The following is a 19,032-nucleotide window of genomic DNA, read 5'->3' on the forward strand; positions in this document are numbered from 1 at the left end:
TACCTTCTAATGATAATGGCTAAGAAAAGCATGTATAATGAATACAGAATTGGTCCTAGCACAGAACTCTGCAGAAATCCATAATTAACTTAAGTGTGTGAAGAGGACACTCCATTTACACCTATTGGATCTATTAGATAGATCTGATTCAAACCACTACAAGTACCTTGTACCTTCAATACCTAAAGCTGATGGTTTGGGAAAAGTAATTACTGAAGTTAACCCAGAAAGGTTAATTTGGGGTAAAAAAGAGTAGAAATAGTAAAATTATTAATATGATAATCTGCCTCTCTGGAAGTAGCCCTCAGATAGCTAGTCTGCACTGTGTTAGCACAAGGTATTGGACAAGATGTCAGTGGATGAATTATACCCTTAATCTTAGTTACAGCACTTTCAGAAAGACTTCTACTGCTGTGTAATCCATCATTGTAAATGCAAATGCTATTAGGAAATGATCAGACAAAAGAGGGTTTTCAGAAAAAGAATTTAAATGTTTAGTTTCTAACAAGAAACACTAGAGTGTGATTAAAAAGGCAATTGAGTCTAATAATAGACTAAATGCTATCTTGAGGCTAATATTTTTAGTATCTACAATAATTGCTTTATCTGAGCTGAGCACTAAATCAGATAAAAAGTCTGAGAAATCAGACAGAAACCAGCCGGGTGAACAACAGATAATAACAAATAAGACTTATGAGTTTTCCAACTAGGAACAAGGGTAAGCATCAGACTTTCAAATGAATTAAACCCCGTCTGGGTCTTTGGTTGATTAACAATCTGGAATGGGAGACTGTAACTCTAGTTACTGGTCCCAATTCTGGATAGTCACATTTTAAAAACTTTCCCATGTGTGGGACTAATAAATGTTTATCTTGTCTCTTATCTTATTCTGGGCAGTTTAATGAATTTTGCCAGATTTCTACAAATGAGAGGTGCTGGGATGGATGTCATCTCTCCTAACAAGTTTCTCAATTATCTATAAAGCCCACATCACTCAGACAGCGAGCAATTTAAGGGAAACATGTGGCTAAATATGTCACTCCTGATCTGATTGGAGAGGGGACTAGACAAGCCAGCAGTGTTATGGTTACAATGTTGTTACAATATTAATTTTAGTGACCTTCGATTGACTTAACCCGGTGTTATTACATCTTAGTATCTTATCTGTCTAATGTGTGTAGGGAATGTCAAAAGTTCCAGAAATGATTGCTCATCAAACAACTTGTAATAGCTGTGCTGTGGAAGCAAAGTGTACTAAAATGTCTGATAAACTGACCATACATCTTGTGTGTATTTATTATCTTTTATCAAGCAGTTTGATTGGCCTCCTATGCTGGGAGGCTTTTTTTTTTACCAGATGAGATCATGAGATCAATAATTACTGGAAAAGGACATTTGAAAAGAAAAATCGATGATGATTTATACAAATTCTAATTAATTTTTGAGTGTTTTGGTAAAATATTGATCCTTTTCACCTCTTCAAAAGCTAATCATTCATGTGGATGTGTGGCACGTAGCCACATTGTTCAGCTGTCTTGGCTCAGTCTTTATCTAACAAAGACCATAAATAAGCAAACAGACTGTTTAATCTTACTTTTTGAATTTGGCGATTGCTGCTGTTCGTTGCTCTTGTGAAGCAGCACGTTGAAATGTATTTCTGTTCTGACACAAGGGCCGCTCTCATTCAAAAGGGTTTATTTGTCGTGTGTGGTTAAATTGGTTTATTAAGAAGTTATCGTTTGGTGAGCAGTCCTTTGTATATTGGAAAGCATGACTGATTTGGATTAAAAGTGTATGATCCAGGAAAAAACATACAGGAATATGCCATGAAATCTTTAATCGTGACTTTATTTGATCATTAATGACATTACAAATGACAAAGAATTGACAGGTAAAACATACCTTAATAATACACATTATAGTGTTAACACATAAGTCAGAGTTTAGATGTTTCCAGAACAGTAGGAAAGCATGTAATAGAATGCATCATGATATTTATCAGAAATATTATATCAGCACAAGTGAATATATGTGAATCAGAATCAGAATTCTTTATTGCTATTCTGCTGAAAGCACAATGAAGTCATATGTTGTCCCATTCAGTGCAAAGAAAGCAATCTAACTATCCTTAAACATTTAGTCTATGTCCCCCAAAAATGTGTGTAAATTGTAGTGAGATCATCATTGTGAAACATTTAAAACCAAAAGTAACTAATTTACTTATTTGTCAATAACATATTTTGTTGTAGATAAAATCTTACATATCTTACATATTCTGATTCAAATAAGCATGTAGTGTTTGATACATGTTGTTTTGAAGCATCTATTGAATTTACACCCTTTACTTTTAAATATACACTACATAATTTTTTTCTTCTTCTATTTGAAAATCATCAGATGTCACAAACAAGGGTATTTGTGCATAAAAATTGATTAAATTAAATAAAGTTTGCACTGGACAGCAGCACTGACTTGGTGAACAACACACAGCTGACCAAAGCAAGTTGGCCACTGGAGTAATACACCTCTCTTCCATTCAAAGGCTGTACTGGTCTGTAGTTGTTGACCATTTTCTGTCCATCATAAAACAGAAGTTGGCTGAAAGCAGTGAGCTGTAACAAAAAAAATAATTAAACAGGCAGTTAAACATGTACTTTTATTAAAAAATAGTATGCAAGGGGCATACTATGATAGACCGCTTTGCTAATAAATACAGCTATTATCAATGATAACTAGGCAACAGGGTGTGTCTCACTAAAGTTAACTTGCTGCTTTACTATACTTGTTCTACTATAACTGCAGTTTTTTCATATAACTGTTTGAGACCAGTACAGAAATAAACAAAGAAGTGCACTTGTTTTACATTAAATGGGTTGTTGAATGTGTAATATTTCAATAATGTTTCAGTAATATAAATTAAAATTAACACATTTTTCATATAGACAGCATAATTTCAAGGTTTATCCATTTTGAAATACATTTTTGGGTAATTTGGGAGCAGTGGAAACAACTGTAATTTGTTAGCAAACAACTCAAAGAGCCACATTAGCATAGGCTTGTGTTACGTATTACATATAAGCCCTGTATTCTTTTTCTCTGATCTCATTTCATGTCCCTATGCTTTCTTGGGTAAAGTATATGCCTCATTAGCACTTCAATACACTGCATTTTTTTTTTTACCCATAAGGTATGTGTGAAATTATTCTTGTTATTTTTAACATTAAGTTTCCATTGTAACAAATTTACAATGACCAACTACTACCATCTAGTGGCTATAGTTATTGTAGCAAATACCTTGGGTTGCCATAACGTTTAATATTGGTCTAATATTTGTCTTTGATTCTGATTATACCTTTATTAGTGTCAAATGTAGCCAGTTTAAATAAATTTATTCAGAAACTATTTACAATTATCATTTGGGGGTTATAAAAAGTTTCCAAGAAAAAGTTATTAAAAGTTGCCTTAGTGTTACACTAAATTACATTTCAAGGATAAACTCATTACAATCCTCTTCTTTATAGATTCAGTACGATGTAGGGAATGGTACCTGATTCCTGCTGAGAGGAATAGTGCTTTCAAACAGGGTCCAGACCACAGCTTCAGCACAGTCAGGTGTGGTGAGGGAGCCTTTGTAGCGAAAGTACTTGGTCCTGTTAATTTCAGAAGGAATGAACATGTCCAGGGAGACACCCACCAGCGTTACATTCGTTTCTGGTTTGATGAAATGTTAACAAGAACATAAAGTCAGAAAGTCAGAAAAGACTTCAATCATCACTAATCCTCAAAAAATCTTCAAAAAAGTTTTACTGTGTTGTTGTGGATGTTATATAACATTGTGTTATCTAATAATAGATGCCCTTTAGCCTAGTGTAATCAGCTACATATTTAGGACTCTATATGGAGGGTGAAAAGAAGATTATTATCATTTTTCAGAAGATATAACTTACTAGGTTGAGATATGTATTTCAGTGCACTGATAAGATGATCATACTTCTCATTTGCAGACTCAGACTCCTAAAGCGAAAGAATAAAATGTTAACCGTCATACCAAAAGCAATTTATAATTAAGAAAACAAAGTTAGTACAACATACAGGAGCTAATTTGGTTTAAAGACACACTAAAGCTCAAATTATACAGGACATGTGATCATTCAGCAGCTGGAGGGTTGTTCAGTCTGATGGCAAAGGCAGTCCTCTGGAATGTTTTCTGATGGGTCCACATTTATGTAATAAATAATCAAATACAGCAGATTATTTGCATTTGGGAGCAGTATAATTAGAAAAGCTTTAACTCTTGCTGTTATTCTTTTTGTTGTTTATAATCTGCCATTTTTTTAAAGGTTAGTCTATTTTTCCTTATTATAGGAACATTATACCTGTATGCTGTTTTAAAATGTGCCTTTTGCAAATGTTGTTTTTTTTGTGGCTACTAACTAAACTACTGGTTTGGACTGGATGCTGGACATTTTTTTGAAATGATGTTTACCAAGTACCTGAAAGAAAAATCCCAAAACAGCCACACCCGTACTGTCTTTTGAAGCCTCAGCTAACGAGTCATATTCTTCTTTTATATGGACGATATGCATCTACAGATAAAAGAAAGCACTGCATTAGAATAATTAGGATCTATTTGAATCCAATACATAAAATTACTTAAATACATATAGTGTCAATCACAAAATATTTCTACTGATTTATGACATACTGTACCTCCATTGGAAACTTTTCTCCATCAATTGTGTGCTCAGAACCAAGTCCTCCATCTTTGCCCCAGTGCAGGTGAAACTGAATTGCCTTGTATTCATCAACCAGATTTCCTCCTTTGATTTGTATACTGGAAGGCAAATTTAGCTGAACTGAAATTCAGAATTAAAAAATAAAAATAAAAACCATTAGACAATCTTCCATGGATGCTCCCATTATTTCAGTTACAAATGACCACACATGACACACATGACACATGCTTTTGCACATGACATATTTTAAAAGGTATTTTTGTTACATGAGACGCTTGGTTGCTATTATTGTCCATTTTACCACCTCCTCCTCCCTATACTTTTATCCATATTATCTACAGATGGGGTAATTGCATTTTTACAGCCAGAATTGACATCATAGTGTCAAACTGTCTTCCTCAAATAAACTTGCAATTATAATTAAGACATACCACTGTGGCCATTGTTTATGAGGCTCCCATAAAAAGTCTCTTTATAACCGGTGAAGTGAAAAGGAGTCAGGAGTTCATCTGGTAGCACTTTCCTTGTGACAATATTAACTGGAGACTGAGATCTGCCATTGCAGGTTTGTGAAACCAGTCCCCACAGCTCTGGACCTGTGAGGAGAAGAATAGAAACAGCTCCACTAACATGCCTCCTTTGTTTAACCATTCATTTGGCTTGTTTTATTTTTATTTATTTATTTTTATATATTTTTTAAAGTTTACCTGTGCAGGTGTGGTTGCATTGAAGTTGGGAATAGTAGCAAAAATCTAAAAGATCAGGTTTGGAATATTTAAAAAGAGAAAAGAATTATTCATCTGTAGGTTATGAGGTATTAATTTTTGAGCATTTGCAATCACAATCGCATGTGACTTTATCTAATCTATCTAAACTTTTAATACAATTTTAGATATCTGGTTGAATTAAACTGACCCTATTGGTCACAAGCACATTTATATTAATGATTAATTATTTCAATAAATACACTTTTGATTTTATATATTTCAGTTGTATTGTAGTCAACATTGTTTACTGAAGGCAAATAAAATCTATCATTTTTTGCGTGCAGTATCCAATGTCATGCAACTTATACACAAATTAAAAAAACAAAGAAATATAAAACTCACACCTGCCCCTGAGACGAGACTCACAAAAAATGTGAAGAGAAATAAAACAGATCTGAGCAGCATTGTGAATCCACTTATAGTGTAGATTCTTCCAGCACTGACTGTTTTCAAAGATGATGCCAGAATCAAAGTTCAACCAGACTATCATTCAACTGGGAGCCCCACCTATCACCCCCCGTTTTATAATGCACGCTTTAGATTTATGACACCTAATTTGTGAGGACAGTGACACACAGCAAGAGATATCTCGGCGTTCATATTCTTGAGATAATGAATGGACCCTAACGCTGAAGGTGTCTTCCTCCAGAAATGAGCCCACAGGTGATTTGTCCAAACTGCAAGCTACAGTTACATTTTTGAAGTTAAGGGACCTCTAGTGGTGATGTGAAAAAATGCAAGTGACATGTTTGCGGGTGTTACCTTTAAGAAAAACCGCAAAGTAGATTTATTAACCACGAGAAGTGTCATTTTTTGGGATTAGATTTGTGATACTATTTATGAGTTAGGATTGTTTTTATCACTCTTTTCTACTATGTCAGGGTCACATGAGACAGTGAGAGACTGGATGAGAAGTTCATTGTTCATTCAGCAGTTTGCACACAAAATTTAGTTCATTTGAGTTCATTCCAGGTTTTGCAATAATTAGCCAATTAAAAAACTCTATTTCATGTACCATGTTGAATCACTCTTTAGAGCTCTGCTGTGCTGAGAACGGACAAATCCACCAACAAATCAATGATGGGCCAGAGCAGAAGAATTCATTGGGTTCCTGCTCACCAAGAACAGCAATATCAAGCTAAAGTGGGCAAACCAGAAAGAAAGTAAAAAGATAAGTCTGCAGATGGTAGGTTCATAATTTGGCAGCAGGAGTCCATGTACCAAATCTACCTTGTATACAAATTGCTGATGATGATGGTTTAATGTTTTTTTGAGCTCCTCAATATCACCCAATCATAGTTTGGATTCCATGCTTTATATTATAGGAATGAATTTGTAGCCAATCTGCAGAAATGATGTGATTTCTATGGTGCTAATGTTTTAGTGACTGTAATGTGCTCTGTCTCAGAGTATAAATATAACAAATTACAAATGTTGGGGGAAAAAACAAACAAAAAAAACCAAACAATTTATATGGTGTTATGTCCCCACGATAAAGGTCTAGGGGTGTGTGTGGGGACTGGTAACAAATGGGTCCAGAATGGAATGAAAGGAAAACAGACAGAGGTGTTTAGTAAATAAAATAGTTTTTAATCTTAACATAAAGAGCCACCAATGCCATTTTTCCAGTAACACTAGAAAAAGAAAAAGGTTGCAACAACAAAGAACACAGGTCCACACCACGAGGAGGTACTTCCAGGGGCCCACAAGCCATCCCTGTCACTAGCAGCAGCAAGTTCCACTGCTGCTGCTGTTGAGGGCCACAGGCCCACACTACTCACATGAAGCAGCTACTCTCCCCACTGCTCCTACAACTCCACGCCACAGGCAGGACAACAGGCAGGACAATCACACAATAGGGCCGCTTTTGACACCTAAAACACAAACAGGAAACACCAAAGAAATCTGCCTCCCCTCATCCAGTTCATGCCCAGCTTATATGACCTCAGAGAGGTGATTGCTGACTGGGCCCAGGTGGTAAACAAGGCCAACAAACAGCAGCTGTGTCCTGGGGAGAGAGAAGAGTGAGAGAGAGACAGAGGGGTGGAGCAAGAGAGGAGGAGGCGGGAGAAAACACCACACCCACACAAGATTAGTTTCAGGAGGCCCTGCTAGGACCATAACATATGGCTTTCACTGGCTGAGCAATTAAAGTTTGAGAATGAAAATCTCTGTTGGCCAAATATGATCACAAACAGAGAAGAGTGGAAAGGCATAAGACAGAAATGGTCACTCGTCTATTTTAAGTGATATAAAAGAGTAGAAGGAAAAGGAGGTAAAGGAGGAAAAAACAAACCTTTTTCACCACGTGAGGCAAAAACACACCGTTGAACACAGCCAGGCTATAAAGGAGGTGATACTAGCAGCTGGTGTAACACGAAAGGAAATGAGTGTTTCTGGACCACTCGCTAGTTTCACTCCATATGACCGAAAGAGGAAATGGTGGATAAAAATTTCTAATGTGTACATGGTGGTAAAGGAAGGTCTCAAAAAAGCTCAAAAATATAAAAGCAGCTGAAGCCATGAAGTTGGCCAAGCTGGCTGGGTATGAAAGTGGAGGGCTGGGCAAGGGACATATGAAAAATCCAGGTTTGCTCAGAAGTGGAAAAAAATTGTTTCTGCAAAGAGTATGTTAACATTACCTGACTCTATGAAAAAATCAATTTTGATGTTAAACTTGCTGTTGGCTAACATCATATAGGCAGGTTATTATTGTAAATATACTGGTTTAACCACTCAGTAACAACAAAATATCTATTATAAAACAGACCTATACTACATGTAAAAGCTAATATTTAATAGTTTTTCTGACTTTAGTCCCATACAGAAATTTGATAGCTGGACATTAACTTTTTTTTACGACTCTTATCAAAGTTACACTAAGTGTATTTAATTTGTAAAACTTGTTTTTTGAACTCCAGAGTTTTCATTTGAAAGTCATTTATTAGAAAAGCAGATCATTGTGGTTGGTATGCTTCACACTGATTTTAATGAAGGCCAGTATACTGTTGTAAAAACAGGGATCATGCCTAAATTAAAAGTCATGTAAAATTGGAATGCAATGATTTGGATTTCAGTAGATTTTTTTTCTTAATTTTTCTCTTTCTTTATTTCTTTCTTTATTTTTTTTGTTAAGACAAGTAAAAACGTTGTGACACTAATGGAGGCGTGATGAGATAAAAGCATTGAAATTACCCTCACTGTCTTTAAATATTCAAACAGATCCCATTTGTAGGATAGAAACAGGTTTAACCAGCAGAGGGCAGAATATGCATATCCAGGAGCTGGGGTCTATTGACAAGAATTTTTAGAGATGAGCCAGAGAACCATATTTGACATCCAGTGCTGAACTTCCCAAAGAGACTCATTAAGACAACTGTGTATATTCAGTGTCAGATGAAATACCAAATAGGTAGGTAGCTATATCTGAGTGCCATCAACAAAAATAATGAATAGATACACTGTGTCTCTGAATTATATACTCAATAGGGAGAAAGCATAAAGAAAAATAAACTGATGATTGAGTTAGAAGTTCTTTAGAGAAACAGAACCTCCTATTTGAAAAATAAGAGTTTCACTCAAATTTGTCAAATACTGCATTTAAGCTGCGGCAGTTTGGGCCACAAACATCATCAAGTACTCTTCTCATCCTAACCACCACCTTTTCACACTGGTTCCCTCTGGAAGGCAAGTCTTTATAGAGCTCACAAAAAGTTTTTACTTTATGTGTCAAATGTGAATTGCATTTGAGACTAATGCCCTGACTGGAACCTCTCAAAGATAATATTACTGTCTAGTGCATGGAGCAATTGTGGTATTTTTTAAATGAAATTTCTGCTATAAAAGGTTATTTAGAAATTGGTCTAAATGGTCTAATGGCACCAAAACAAGTGTGACTTGACCAGCGAGGAGGAGTTTCTGGGATTTCTTCCCAGCAGAACATTGCGTTGAAAACAGATGATCACTTTAGTTTAGTGATCCTTAGTTGTTGTTATTTCAGAAGGTTTACAAATGAATGTGTTAAAACAGCCAAAACATGAACAACAACCTAGCTCATTAAAATAAATAAGACATCACAAACACAATAGATGAGAAAGATAAACTGTTACACAAAAGTGGCTAAAAATGGTTTCCTCTTCATTGTTCCCATGGACACATGAAGCTACAAGTACATGTGCCAGTGTAGAGAGGGTGTTGATTACAGACAGTGTTTTCTTTTTTTCTACTCTTGCAGGTGAGCATTCTTACATTGAGTTTCTGTGAACGTGAAGCGTATCAGTCAATGAAAGTAAGAAATGTGGACGATGGGCACATCATAAACATAAACAGTTGCAGTTTTAATTACCGATGGACAGTAACAGACATGGTTGTGAAGCCTGTAGATATAATCATCAGGTAAATATCTTTTATAGAATCTTTATCACGATTTAGATAACGATTATGAAGATAACTTTTGCAAACAGTGTACAAAGACATTTCAAAGACTGAGGCCATGCCTCTTAACTGGAAGGTTGAATCGGGTTAAGCAGGGATTATACTTTCTTGCATCCGGGAGTCCACTAAGGTCCACTGCAGTCACAGTCACGTGAATTTCGTCAGACAGCGTGAGGGTCCTTGTAGATGTCCATGTGGCTGCCTGTTTTTTATGGCGTTACAGGCTGTGGAGAATTGACATTACAGTGCACCAAATATTCATGTTCCATACTTCATGTTTAAGACTTAAATAATTGATGATAAATTATATACACATTTTTGAGACTTTAGACCTGATACAGATTTTCTTGAATCATTCAACCAGATACTATATGACTGCAATATTAAATAATCAATTTCAGTCAATTAGGCTTTCGTATTAAGTTCTGAGATCTGATCAGAATATGCTGATAAATGCTGATCTTCTTCTGTGGCAGCTTAAGTGGTCATAAAGTTTTTTTCTGCTGCTGATATGATTTTCTACAATGCCACCAAGTACACTGAAACTGCTCTGACTGAGGGCCTGGGGCAGGAGCTGCATGCAGGCTTTGTAGAGACAGAATTTGAACACAGCTCTACAGGGAATATCCTGATAAAGGAGCATAAGGTAAAAGTATTATTCCTACATGTAAGGTACTGTTAAGATGATTATTCACATACAAAATATTTGTATTTTATACAAATACTTTTTACTTCTCAGACAGCCTATGAAAGCAATAGATATTGCCAGTGCCGTCATATACGTGCTCAGTGCCCCCTTCATGTTCAGGTTGGTCATTTTCTCTTACTGTTAACCTTTTTTATTGTGACAAATTTTATGTCTATTATGTTTACTCATAATGAATTCATCTAATTTTTCTTTCAGGTTGGAGACATTCTGTTTGAAGGTGTGTCGCAGGTGAAGCAGAGTTTGTTACCCTGGCAACTACAGTGCAGGAACCCATAATAGCTTTACATTAAAGTGGTGTGATTGATTTGCCTCACTACTCAACTCTGCCAAATTGTAGTCAATTCACAGCAGACTGAAAAGAAAGAAACTCATCCAGCTGTTAACTCTTCTTCTCAAAGCTTCACCTGCTATCTGCTCAGAAGTGCTGTTGACCAACCAGGATTACCCAGGAAAACATTTTAATTAATGACAACTTCCTACTTATTATATTAAATCTTACTTGTTGGATAGTTTTAAACCAGTAAAAGGTTTGTTTTGTTGTTGTTGTTGTTTTTGTTTTTTTACAGTTAAATCAATGTTAACTGGTTAAAACCTTATTGGTTAGACACACACAGTGTGCATTTTCACATCACTTAGAAGAGGCTACTGGTATGAAAACCTTTCAGTCAAACCTAAAAAGTACTCTCTTGATTTGTGTGATATGCAGCAGACAGTGATATTTCGGCGGATAAAGGATATATGGAATATCCTCCATCAGAAATAATTTTCATAGCTTTTTCGTGCAAACTATTAACAAGAGCTACAGTTACATTTTGGAGTTGGAGTTTTAAGTTGCAAACTGTAGTAGGTGTGTGAAAAGTAAATTTACATTGTGTAGCTGGTTAGATATTTTTGTTTCATATTTTGCCTTTGTCTTTTTTACACGACTGTACTACGACCTCTAGTGGTTAACATTATAATGGAAGTTAAAGCAGAGCTGGTTTGGTTTCAAAAACTGGCAGCAGAGTGCTGGCCAGCCCTTTCAAGTGTGACTTGACCAAAGAGCAGGAAATTCTGTCCACGACTGTACTACGATCTCTAGTGGTTAACATTGTAATGGAAGTAAAAGCAGAGCTTTGAAATGCAAAATGATGATGAACTTCAGTGGTCTGTTTTCTTGGGACATTTGTGCTCTTCATTAACAACCAGCCATGGTTTAATTTCCATACATCAGTATTGCCATGTTTATACCAGTGTTATCTTATTATGAGTGAACTGCTTGTTTAAAATGCAATTAAAATGAAAGTTCAATAAGTCACAGTAAAAAACATGAAATAAGAGAAAATCACAAATCTGAACATGCAGAGAGGCATCTGAGAAGAGAAAGAGCTTAGCCGTCATGATGTGTGTCGGTCTACCAGTCTACAGACAAACTCGACATGTCTTTTCTCCACAAGTCTTCCTCAAACAGAAATCATATTTAAAATAAACCAACTACTACTGCCACAAATAATAATAATAATGATAAGGAGGTTTATTCTGCTGTGTCATGCTGACATGAGACCAAGAAACTGGGCGGGCAGCCAGTTTATCCTACTGTAAATACATTAATAAAACCGGTTAGTTACAATTCATCTTCCATTATAACACTGTAAACCTGACTCTGTGTAAAATGTAACAATTTTTGGTGTAGTGTTTTTTATTTTATATGGGTTATTTATGGAAGCTTGTCCCTCGTCAAAAATAAAAACTACAAGAAACAACAAACAACCTTCATGGTCCAAAATTCAACTTCCTCAGAAGTTTGGATTTATTGGAGTCACAATTCTGGTATAAAGTAATACCAAATAATGCCTTCTTTCCTTCTTTGTTGTTGAGCTGTGTAATGTGAAATGCTTATGACCTTCACAAGTTTTCCATTTCTGCAAATTCACTCACTTTAGTCTTTATTGTCGCAGTCACGGTGTATGGTGCATAGAAGGAGAGTGTGCTGACACAACTATGATATGTTAGTTTGAGATAATAACTTTTGTTTGATAAAGAACTTGCTTTGTAGCCAGTGATTCAGCTGAAATGAAGTGGTTAATCAGTCAATGCGTTCCATTCGTTGGCGTCCCGTGAAGTCTGCACCGAGACTTAAGACGTTCCAATATATATATCTATAGATGGATGGTTAACAGGCACAAGACAGTTGGCGCTCCCTGTCACTGAGACTCCTCATCACTCTCTTCATACTTTTGGTGCTTTCGTCCGTGTAGCAGGTTACTGATGGAGCGCTGGCGGGGCAGAGTAGCTCTGGTGACCGGAGCCTCAGTCGGGATCGGGGCGGCTGTAGCGGTAGAGCCAACACGTTCTCACTCCCAACTCGTCAAACGTGTGACGCATGGTCAGGCTCCCTCTGCTGCACTTATGGACGCGCAGGGTACCCCTCTCGCGTCGGGAATTGACGTGAAGGGTCCTCCGATTGAAGAGATTGCTGCGGAAGTGCCTGTTGTCGGTATATTTAGACATTTTCCAAATCACATTGTAGTGACGTATACAGAACACAATAAATTATATAATGTAAACAACTACCTGAAAAACAGGTAGAACGATGCTTTTGTATCGTTTATTGCATTTACGGAGGGAGTGATGTATGCTGGGTAATGGCACAGCTAGCTACTGGGTTTATTCACCCGCTTCGGCTGTTATCAGTCCATACAATGGGCGTTATTAGCACAAATCAGTCCCATAGATATGGACCATCTCCTGCTAGATTGTTCAGAAGGTTGTTCTCATCCATCCAGATGGAGGATCACTAACAGGAGCGTGGAAGACTCCAGAATCCACTCTGGCTGGAATCCGGTGGATATGCAGTGTGTACAGGTAAGACCATTTAAACGGACAGCATTTATAGAATGACTATTAAAAGTCAGCGAGTGTCAGTAATGTTAATGTGGTTATGTTAGTAATACACAGAGTGCTAATATAACAGCTTTAAGATGCATTTGTAGATGTTATTACGTGTTTTACCGTCTTTATGGTGCTAGCTTAAAGTTACGGTGTAAACGTTAGCTTATATTGGAGTAAAGCTGTTACTGGTTAAACGATGTTAGCACAGAAATATTAGCTTCTGTCATGACTGATGAAGTTACTAGTTAATAAAGTTTCCAGTAAAGTGTTTAATCGCAGCCACAGACTGACAGCAAATATCTCGATTAGCTTCAGTGCATCTGTAATAAATATGTGCAAGTTTCAGTGCTTCGTTTAAACTGTATGATACTTATACTGACCCAGGGTCAGTGTAAAATACAATCCTAGCTGTGTGAACAAAGCCTGGCTCCTTTAATCCTGCATGACAAACCTCAGGATGCAGGTTATTATTACTCTTTCCTGCTGGCACACCTGTCACACCTGAGAGTCAGCTAGAAACTTACAGTGACGTGGACATCATGCAAAGACTGCCAGACTCTGTAATACTGCAAATGATCAGTGACTCAGGTTATCACTAAACTTTAAACGGCACCTCTGTGTCTCTGTGTGCTGAACATTTAGGATTGAGTCAGGCTGCATTGACTGTGGGACTTTAATGTGTTAAAAGCAGGTTGAAGACGGCTCAGAAACATTTGAAGATTAAAATTTAGCATTATGGCTGCTGGTGGTTTGTAAAGCCTCTACTCAGCTGTATTTTTTACTAATTTATGTTTGTTGTTTTTAACACAGATTTCAGAAGAGCAAATATGCTTAATAGTTTAACTAGATTTCATTTGTCAGTGTGGGACTGCTGAGTCACCGGAAGAACTCATTTGATTCATTCTCCACATGATGTTCATTTACAGAAATGTTTCACAGGAACTGATTTCTCCCAAAGGGTGAACTAGTGTGTTTCCATAGATTACCTCTGTATGAATGTACTTTTAAATGAAGGCAAGTGTTTGTCCTTTTCGTTCCTCAGGTACAGTACGTGATATCAAGGGCAGGCGGTCAACACTGGGGGTAGACAAGAAGCAGACGTACTTCCAAGAGGGAGCTGCAGTGAGGTCAGAGGTCAGAATCTGAAACAGCTCAGGTTTATATTTTAGAGGTTATAAAAAATCAAAATGTATTTATAAAGAAACCTTTAAATAATAGTCATAATTATGATTATTATAAGAAATATCAAACATTTAAGTGGATTTTCTGTTACACATATCGTGTTAGCCCTGCAATAAACTGGCAGCCTGTCTTTGTCCTGTATCAGCTGGGATAGGCTTCATCCTCCCGCAACCCTGAATTGGATACATTGTATTCCAATTATGTAATCTGATCATTTACAAACTCAAGGTATCTAATCAAAATGTAAGTAATAATTATAAAATGGGAAAGCAGAAATAAGTGTGACATGAATGTAAATGTGTGAGCTGACATAGAGGACAGCTACATGCAGTCTGAAAAACCTTTGTTGTCAAGTTTGCAGGTCTATCAGCACGAGACATTCTTACATAGAAGAGACGTTAAAGTCTCTAACTCAGTGAAGCATTATTGGTCCCGTCTGTTTGGATAAATATAGTAAGTTGATGTTTGTCCATTTATTGACACATTTTCTTAAGTGCTTATCCAGTTCAGGATCACAGTGGAGCTGCAGCTGGATATGTTCACTAAATAAACCTTACAAAAGTTAACAATAAACCTGCATCCATGTACGTTGTTGTCCACAGGATGAGAAAATCAAACTGGAAGACTGTGGAACATGTTAATAAATGTTTGTGTGTTTATGCCTGTGTCTTTCACAGGAGGCGCTGGAAGGTTTCCCTAATAGTTCCTGGTGAATCAAAGCAGAACCATAAAGGTTGCTGGACTGCATGATGGCCTTACCCCTGAGCAGTCATCCTGTTAAAGGAGGAACCAGTTAGAAGCTGTTTTCAAAGTAGCTGAGCAGATTTCATCTCAAGTAAGCGATTAACTGTTTGTTCATCTGTTCTGCCACTTAAAGAGCATTTAAGGACGTCTTTTGAGTGTCCAGTTGAATTAATTCTACTGGCTCTCATGGTCATTTGTTATTATAGACATATTTTTCATGTTCATCCAGCTATTTAGTAAATTCTATCTATTTAGTAATATCCGTCAGCTATAAAATGTAATATAAATATAAAAATATCTAAATATCTCCTGTCCTTTATGTTTTAATGATGTAAGTCTGTTATCGTGTTACATTAGCATTCCTCACATATCAATGAGATGCTGTACAGTACAATCCTACTGACACAGCAGAGGGATAACGACGGCTATTCAACATCGTTACACGACACATTCGAGCTGCATGACGCAGACAAAGTGACTAAATCATCTTTTTGTGGTTTATTGTCTTCAAACCAGCAGACAAAGCTGATGGCAGAAGATGTCAGAGAAGAACTTCAGGCCGTGGACTGAAAAGGTATTTTTTTCTTGTTATCAAAGACATTTGGAGTGGCAGCTTCTACAACTGGTTGTGCTAAAGTAAAGCTTACAGTCTAAGAAATCACAGTGTTGATATTCAGCACAAAGAGAAAAGCTCACTTGTTTGAATTTATTTACAATCATAGTTTTATAAATTCTGACTGTAAACAGCTTTTACAGCTTTGATATTGTTTGACACTCGATATCAGGTGATCGGGTTTAATTTAAAGGTTTCTGTGTCCCAATGAGCCATTTACACTGACCAGTGTCAGTTTAACTGTAACACATTCATTATTTAGATTCAACAAAGAAATAACTGAATGTAAAAATGGCAGCCCTCAGGCAGGTTTATAGAGATACATGCATGCATTATGAAATTTATGTATCCCAGATAATTGTTATTCATCTAGTCATGGCAGACCTACCTCTTCCTCCCAAGTTAACTGCAACCCAAAAGAACTAGTGGGGCTATTTACACACTCACAACCAGTGTGGGGTAAAAAGAGCCACCAAAAAGCTGTCAGCCACAGATGTGCTAGAAGAGTTAGAAACTCTACTTATGGAGAAACTTTCTAAGTCTAACAGGGGACAGGAACTCCTGCCCAAATAACATGATATAACCCCACATACAGCCCAGCCATAAAGTGAACCAAGTCATTTAGTTAAAGACAGCATGGGACCAAATGCATGTAACCAGCCTGCACCAACCTGGCATTTCTTCCTCCTGAATTAAATGAATGAATGGATGAAAGTTAAATGACTACAAACCTAAAGCCACTAGTTCCCACACTGGAGCTCCCTGACACTGTGTGTTAACCGTATTTAGCTTGTATCAACAGTTGTAACAGGCTAAGCCACCTGAGACACTGCATTGAATTTGTTCCTGTCTTAATGATTTCAGCTACTCAGATGTTCTGCTTTTTCCTTTCAGTAGATCAAAGCAGCTCGTGCTCCTTCTGCTTCCAATTTAGAAGAAGAAGAAGAAGGCGAAGGCTTCAGCGAAGTGGCGTTCATGGTCTCAGTGAACAGTCACGGTCACACACTGCATGTGGTTTTAAAAGCAACATGTCTGTTCAGTACAACGATATGTAATATTAGTGCAGCTACGGTTTGTTCTTGAACATCAGTTCTGTTTTCTACTTTGATCACTTAGACCAAAAAAGTGTTGTTTTCAGATTCTTTCTTTTACATCTATAAACCACCTGTTCATTTTTTTATTACAATTAGTTTCACATAAATGTTAGTGTTTCCTTTATGATCTTTTAATGCTTACACTACACTGTACACATTAGAGACATTTCTGTTACCTGTTTCTGTTGACTCAGAGTTGTGAAATGTTCTTTTATTTGATGCACAATATGAAGTTCATAATTTTCTTACAAATAAAACTCTAATGACAAACATGAACAGCTGTGCTTATTTCTGAGACATGAGTTTTTGAATGTGTTCATATTTAGACAGTGTGCATCTGTCTGCTGAAACTGTGATGGTGAACCTGAGGTGATGGTCAACAGAAGGCAAATATATATCAATATAAAACAATATTGAAGTAATGTCTTTACCCTCTGCAGCGTGTGGACGCTGTGCACGCAATCACCTTATTCACTGTAGTAAACGTGCACTGCTAGCTCACGTGACTGACTGTCTCCATGGTTACATCGTATATTATTAGCTATGTAAACAGCTTCCAAAGATACCGCCATAGCTCTCTGCAGCTGTAACACTTTCACACTTTGCAAATCATTTCATGTTTGATAGTTATGAAGACAGAATATGTTTTTAAGGTCATGCTAGGCGGTTGCTATGGTGGTTGCTGTGGACTTGGGTGGACCGCGTCCGATTCCTGTTATTAGCTGTCCGCCGTAGGAAGGCTGCGTTCCATTTACAAGTAGTGACAGTCTGCCGCAACTCGAACTCAAACCCCGCTTTGTTCTTTAATTATAGGCCTTTTATAGCCGTTCATGACACGCACACACACACATAAAGCACTTTGCCTCACCATGAGAATGCAAGTTTACCTAACCTAACCTTAAAGTGTCTGATATAGGATAGAAAAATGAAGCAACCAGAGATTTAATGATGAAGACTCTGGGTTCTGTAGTTCACGTTTTACAGTCCTGAATGACTCTTTGCATATGATTTATTGAAGAGGACTTTAGAATGCACTTTACATTTAGACTGTTGCTGTTTCATTTTTTACATTGTTGCCGTGTTATGTCATGAATAAGGTTCACCTGCTGGGGGTTTGATGGATCAGCTGGACAATACAGTCAAAGACAGACTTCATTCATCATATGCAAGAATCCTAGTTGGATTTTTGTTGTCACTCATGTTTTTGAACCAAATATTGAAAACAATTCTGACAGACTGGATACCTGGTCAGGGTGTACATTACCTTGTACTCAAGCATCCCAGGACAGAGCCCTGCCCCACCATGAGCCTGGGTGGATACGTGGTTATAATATAAAAGGACCAATACTGAATATGAATATTTCATGAAAATTGAATTATAATACAAATTAGTAATAAGGGTTTCTCTGCGCCCTTATCTACCCCATACTCAAAGAGCTGCGGGCAGAGAGGGTGACAGGAGAGGATGGCACTGAAGAGAAGATGCTCGGTTTCTGGAGTCTCCTGGTCCTGTCAGTATTAGTAGGATGCATCTGCTGTGTCTTCTCGTGGATGCTCACCTACCTTGACTCGTTCCAGCCTGGTATGGATTTCCCAACACTGCGGACAGTGGCCCACGTCAGAGACGTTTAATATTGATTACATATGTCTGAATTGCTAACCCTAACCCTAGCTCAACAGACCACAATGCCCTGGACTGTCAGTATTATTACATGCTGTGAACATAAGTAGCTTTGATCACAGTTTATGTTGTAAAAGAGAAGGAATATTGGAAAGAAAGATCAACATTGTGATATTATTTCTTCCAAACTGACCAGAAACATGCTTGTCAGACTCTCACAGCAAAGGATCAGACTCACTGTGCATGACGGCTCAGCTCTCT

At 37.1% G+C, this 19,032-nt stretch overlaps 1 protein-coding gene and 1 long non-coding RNA gene across 5 annotated transcripts; one reads left to right on the forward strand and one right to left on the reverse strand.

Moving 5' to 3' along the window:
* Positions 1-1,847: 1,847 nt before the first annotated feature.
* On the reverse strand, positions 1,848-10,754 carry ca4b (carbonic anhydrase IV b). Its single transcript, XM_042215543.1, has 8 exons — positions 10,670-10,754; positions 5,444-5,488; positions 5,168-5,332; positions 4,711-4,856; positions 4,494-4,586; positions 3,948-4,014; positions 3,548-3,711; positions 1,848-2,612 (listed from the first exon to the last, which is right to left on the reverse strand). Exons 1-8 carry the CDS (start codon positions 10,752-10,754, stop codon positions 2,439-2,441), a joined length of 939 nt encoding a protein of 312 aa, XP_042071477.1. The 3' UTR covers positions 1,848-2,438.
* A 2,215-nt stretch (positions 10,755-12,969) lies between these two features.
* Positions 12,970-17,420, forward strand: LOC121812715. 4 transcript variants are annotated; one of them, XR_006053260.1, is made up of 5 exons: positions 12,970-13,490; positions 14,560-14,673; positions 15,377-15,534; positions 15,960-16,017; positions 16,951-17,420. It is a non-coding gene; the product is annotated as an uncharacterized LOC121812715 (long non-coding RNA). The 4 variants fall into 4 exon arrangements; XR_006053258.1 differs by having other exon boundaries at positions 14,560-14,651; XR_006053261.1 differs by having other exon boundaries at positions 14,560-14,651; positions 16,954-17,420.
* The last annotated feature ends 1,612 nt before the right edge of the window (positions 17,421-19,032 follow it).

The sequence above is a fragment of the Haplochromis burtoni genome, unplaced genomic scaffold (genome assembly GCF_018398535.1).
Source record: "Haplochromis burtoni strain Fernald_Lab_line unplaced genomic scaffold, NCSU_Asbu1 Contig_750, whole genome shotgun sequence".
NCBI classification, from domain to species: Eukaryota; Metazoa; Chordata; class Actinopteri; order Cichliformes; family Cichlidae; genus Haplochromis; species Haplochromis burtoni.

What these genes read in the sequence shown, in the direction of transcription:
- ca4b (XM_042215543.1), bottom strand. Translation starts at nt 10,754, where the DNA reads ATGACCAACCTGAACATGAAGGGGGCACTGAGCACGTATATGACGGCA. An exon ending in TTTTGGGATTTTTCTTTCAG is followed by an intron (nt 4,015 to 4,493) that starts GTACTTGGTAAA and finishes CTTTCGCTTTAG; the next exon opens with GAGTCTGAGTCTGCAAATGA. An exon ending in GAAATACATATCTCAACCTA is followed by an intron (nt 3,712 to 3,947) that starts GTAAGTTATATC and finishes TCATCAAACCAG; the next exon opens with AAACGAATGTAACGCTGGTG.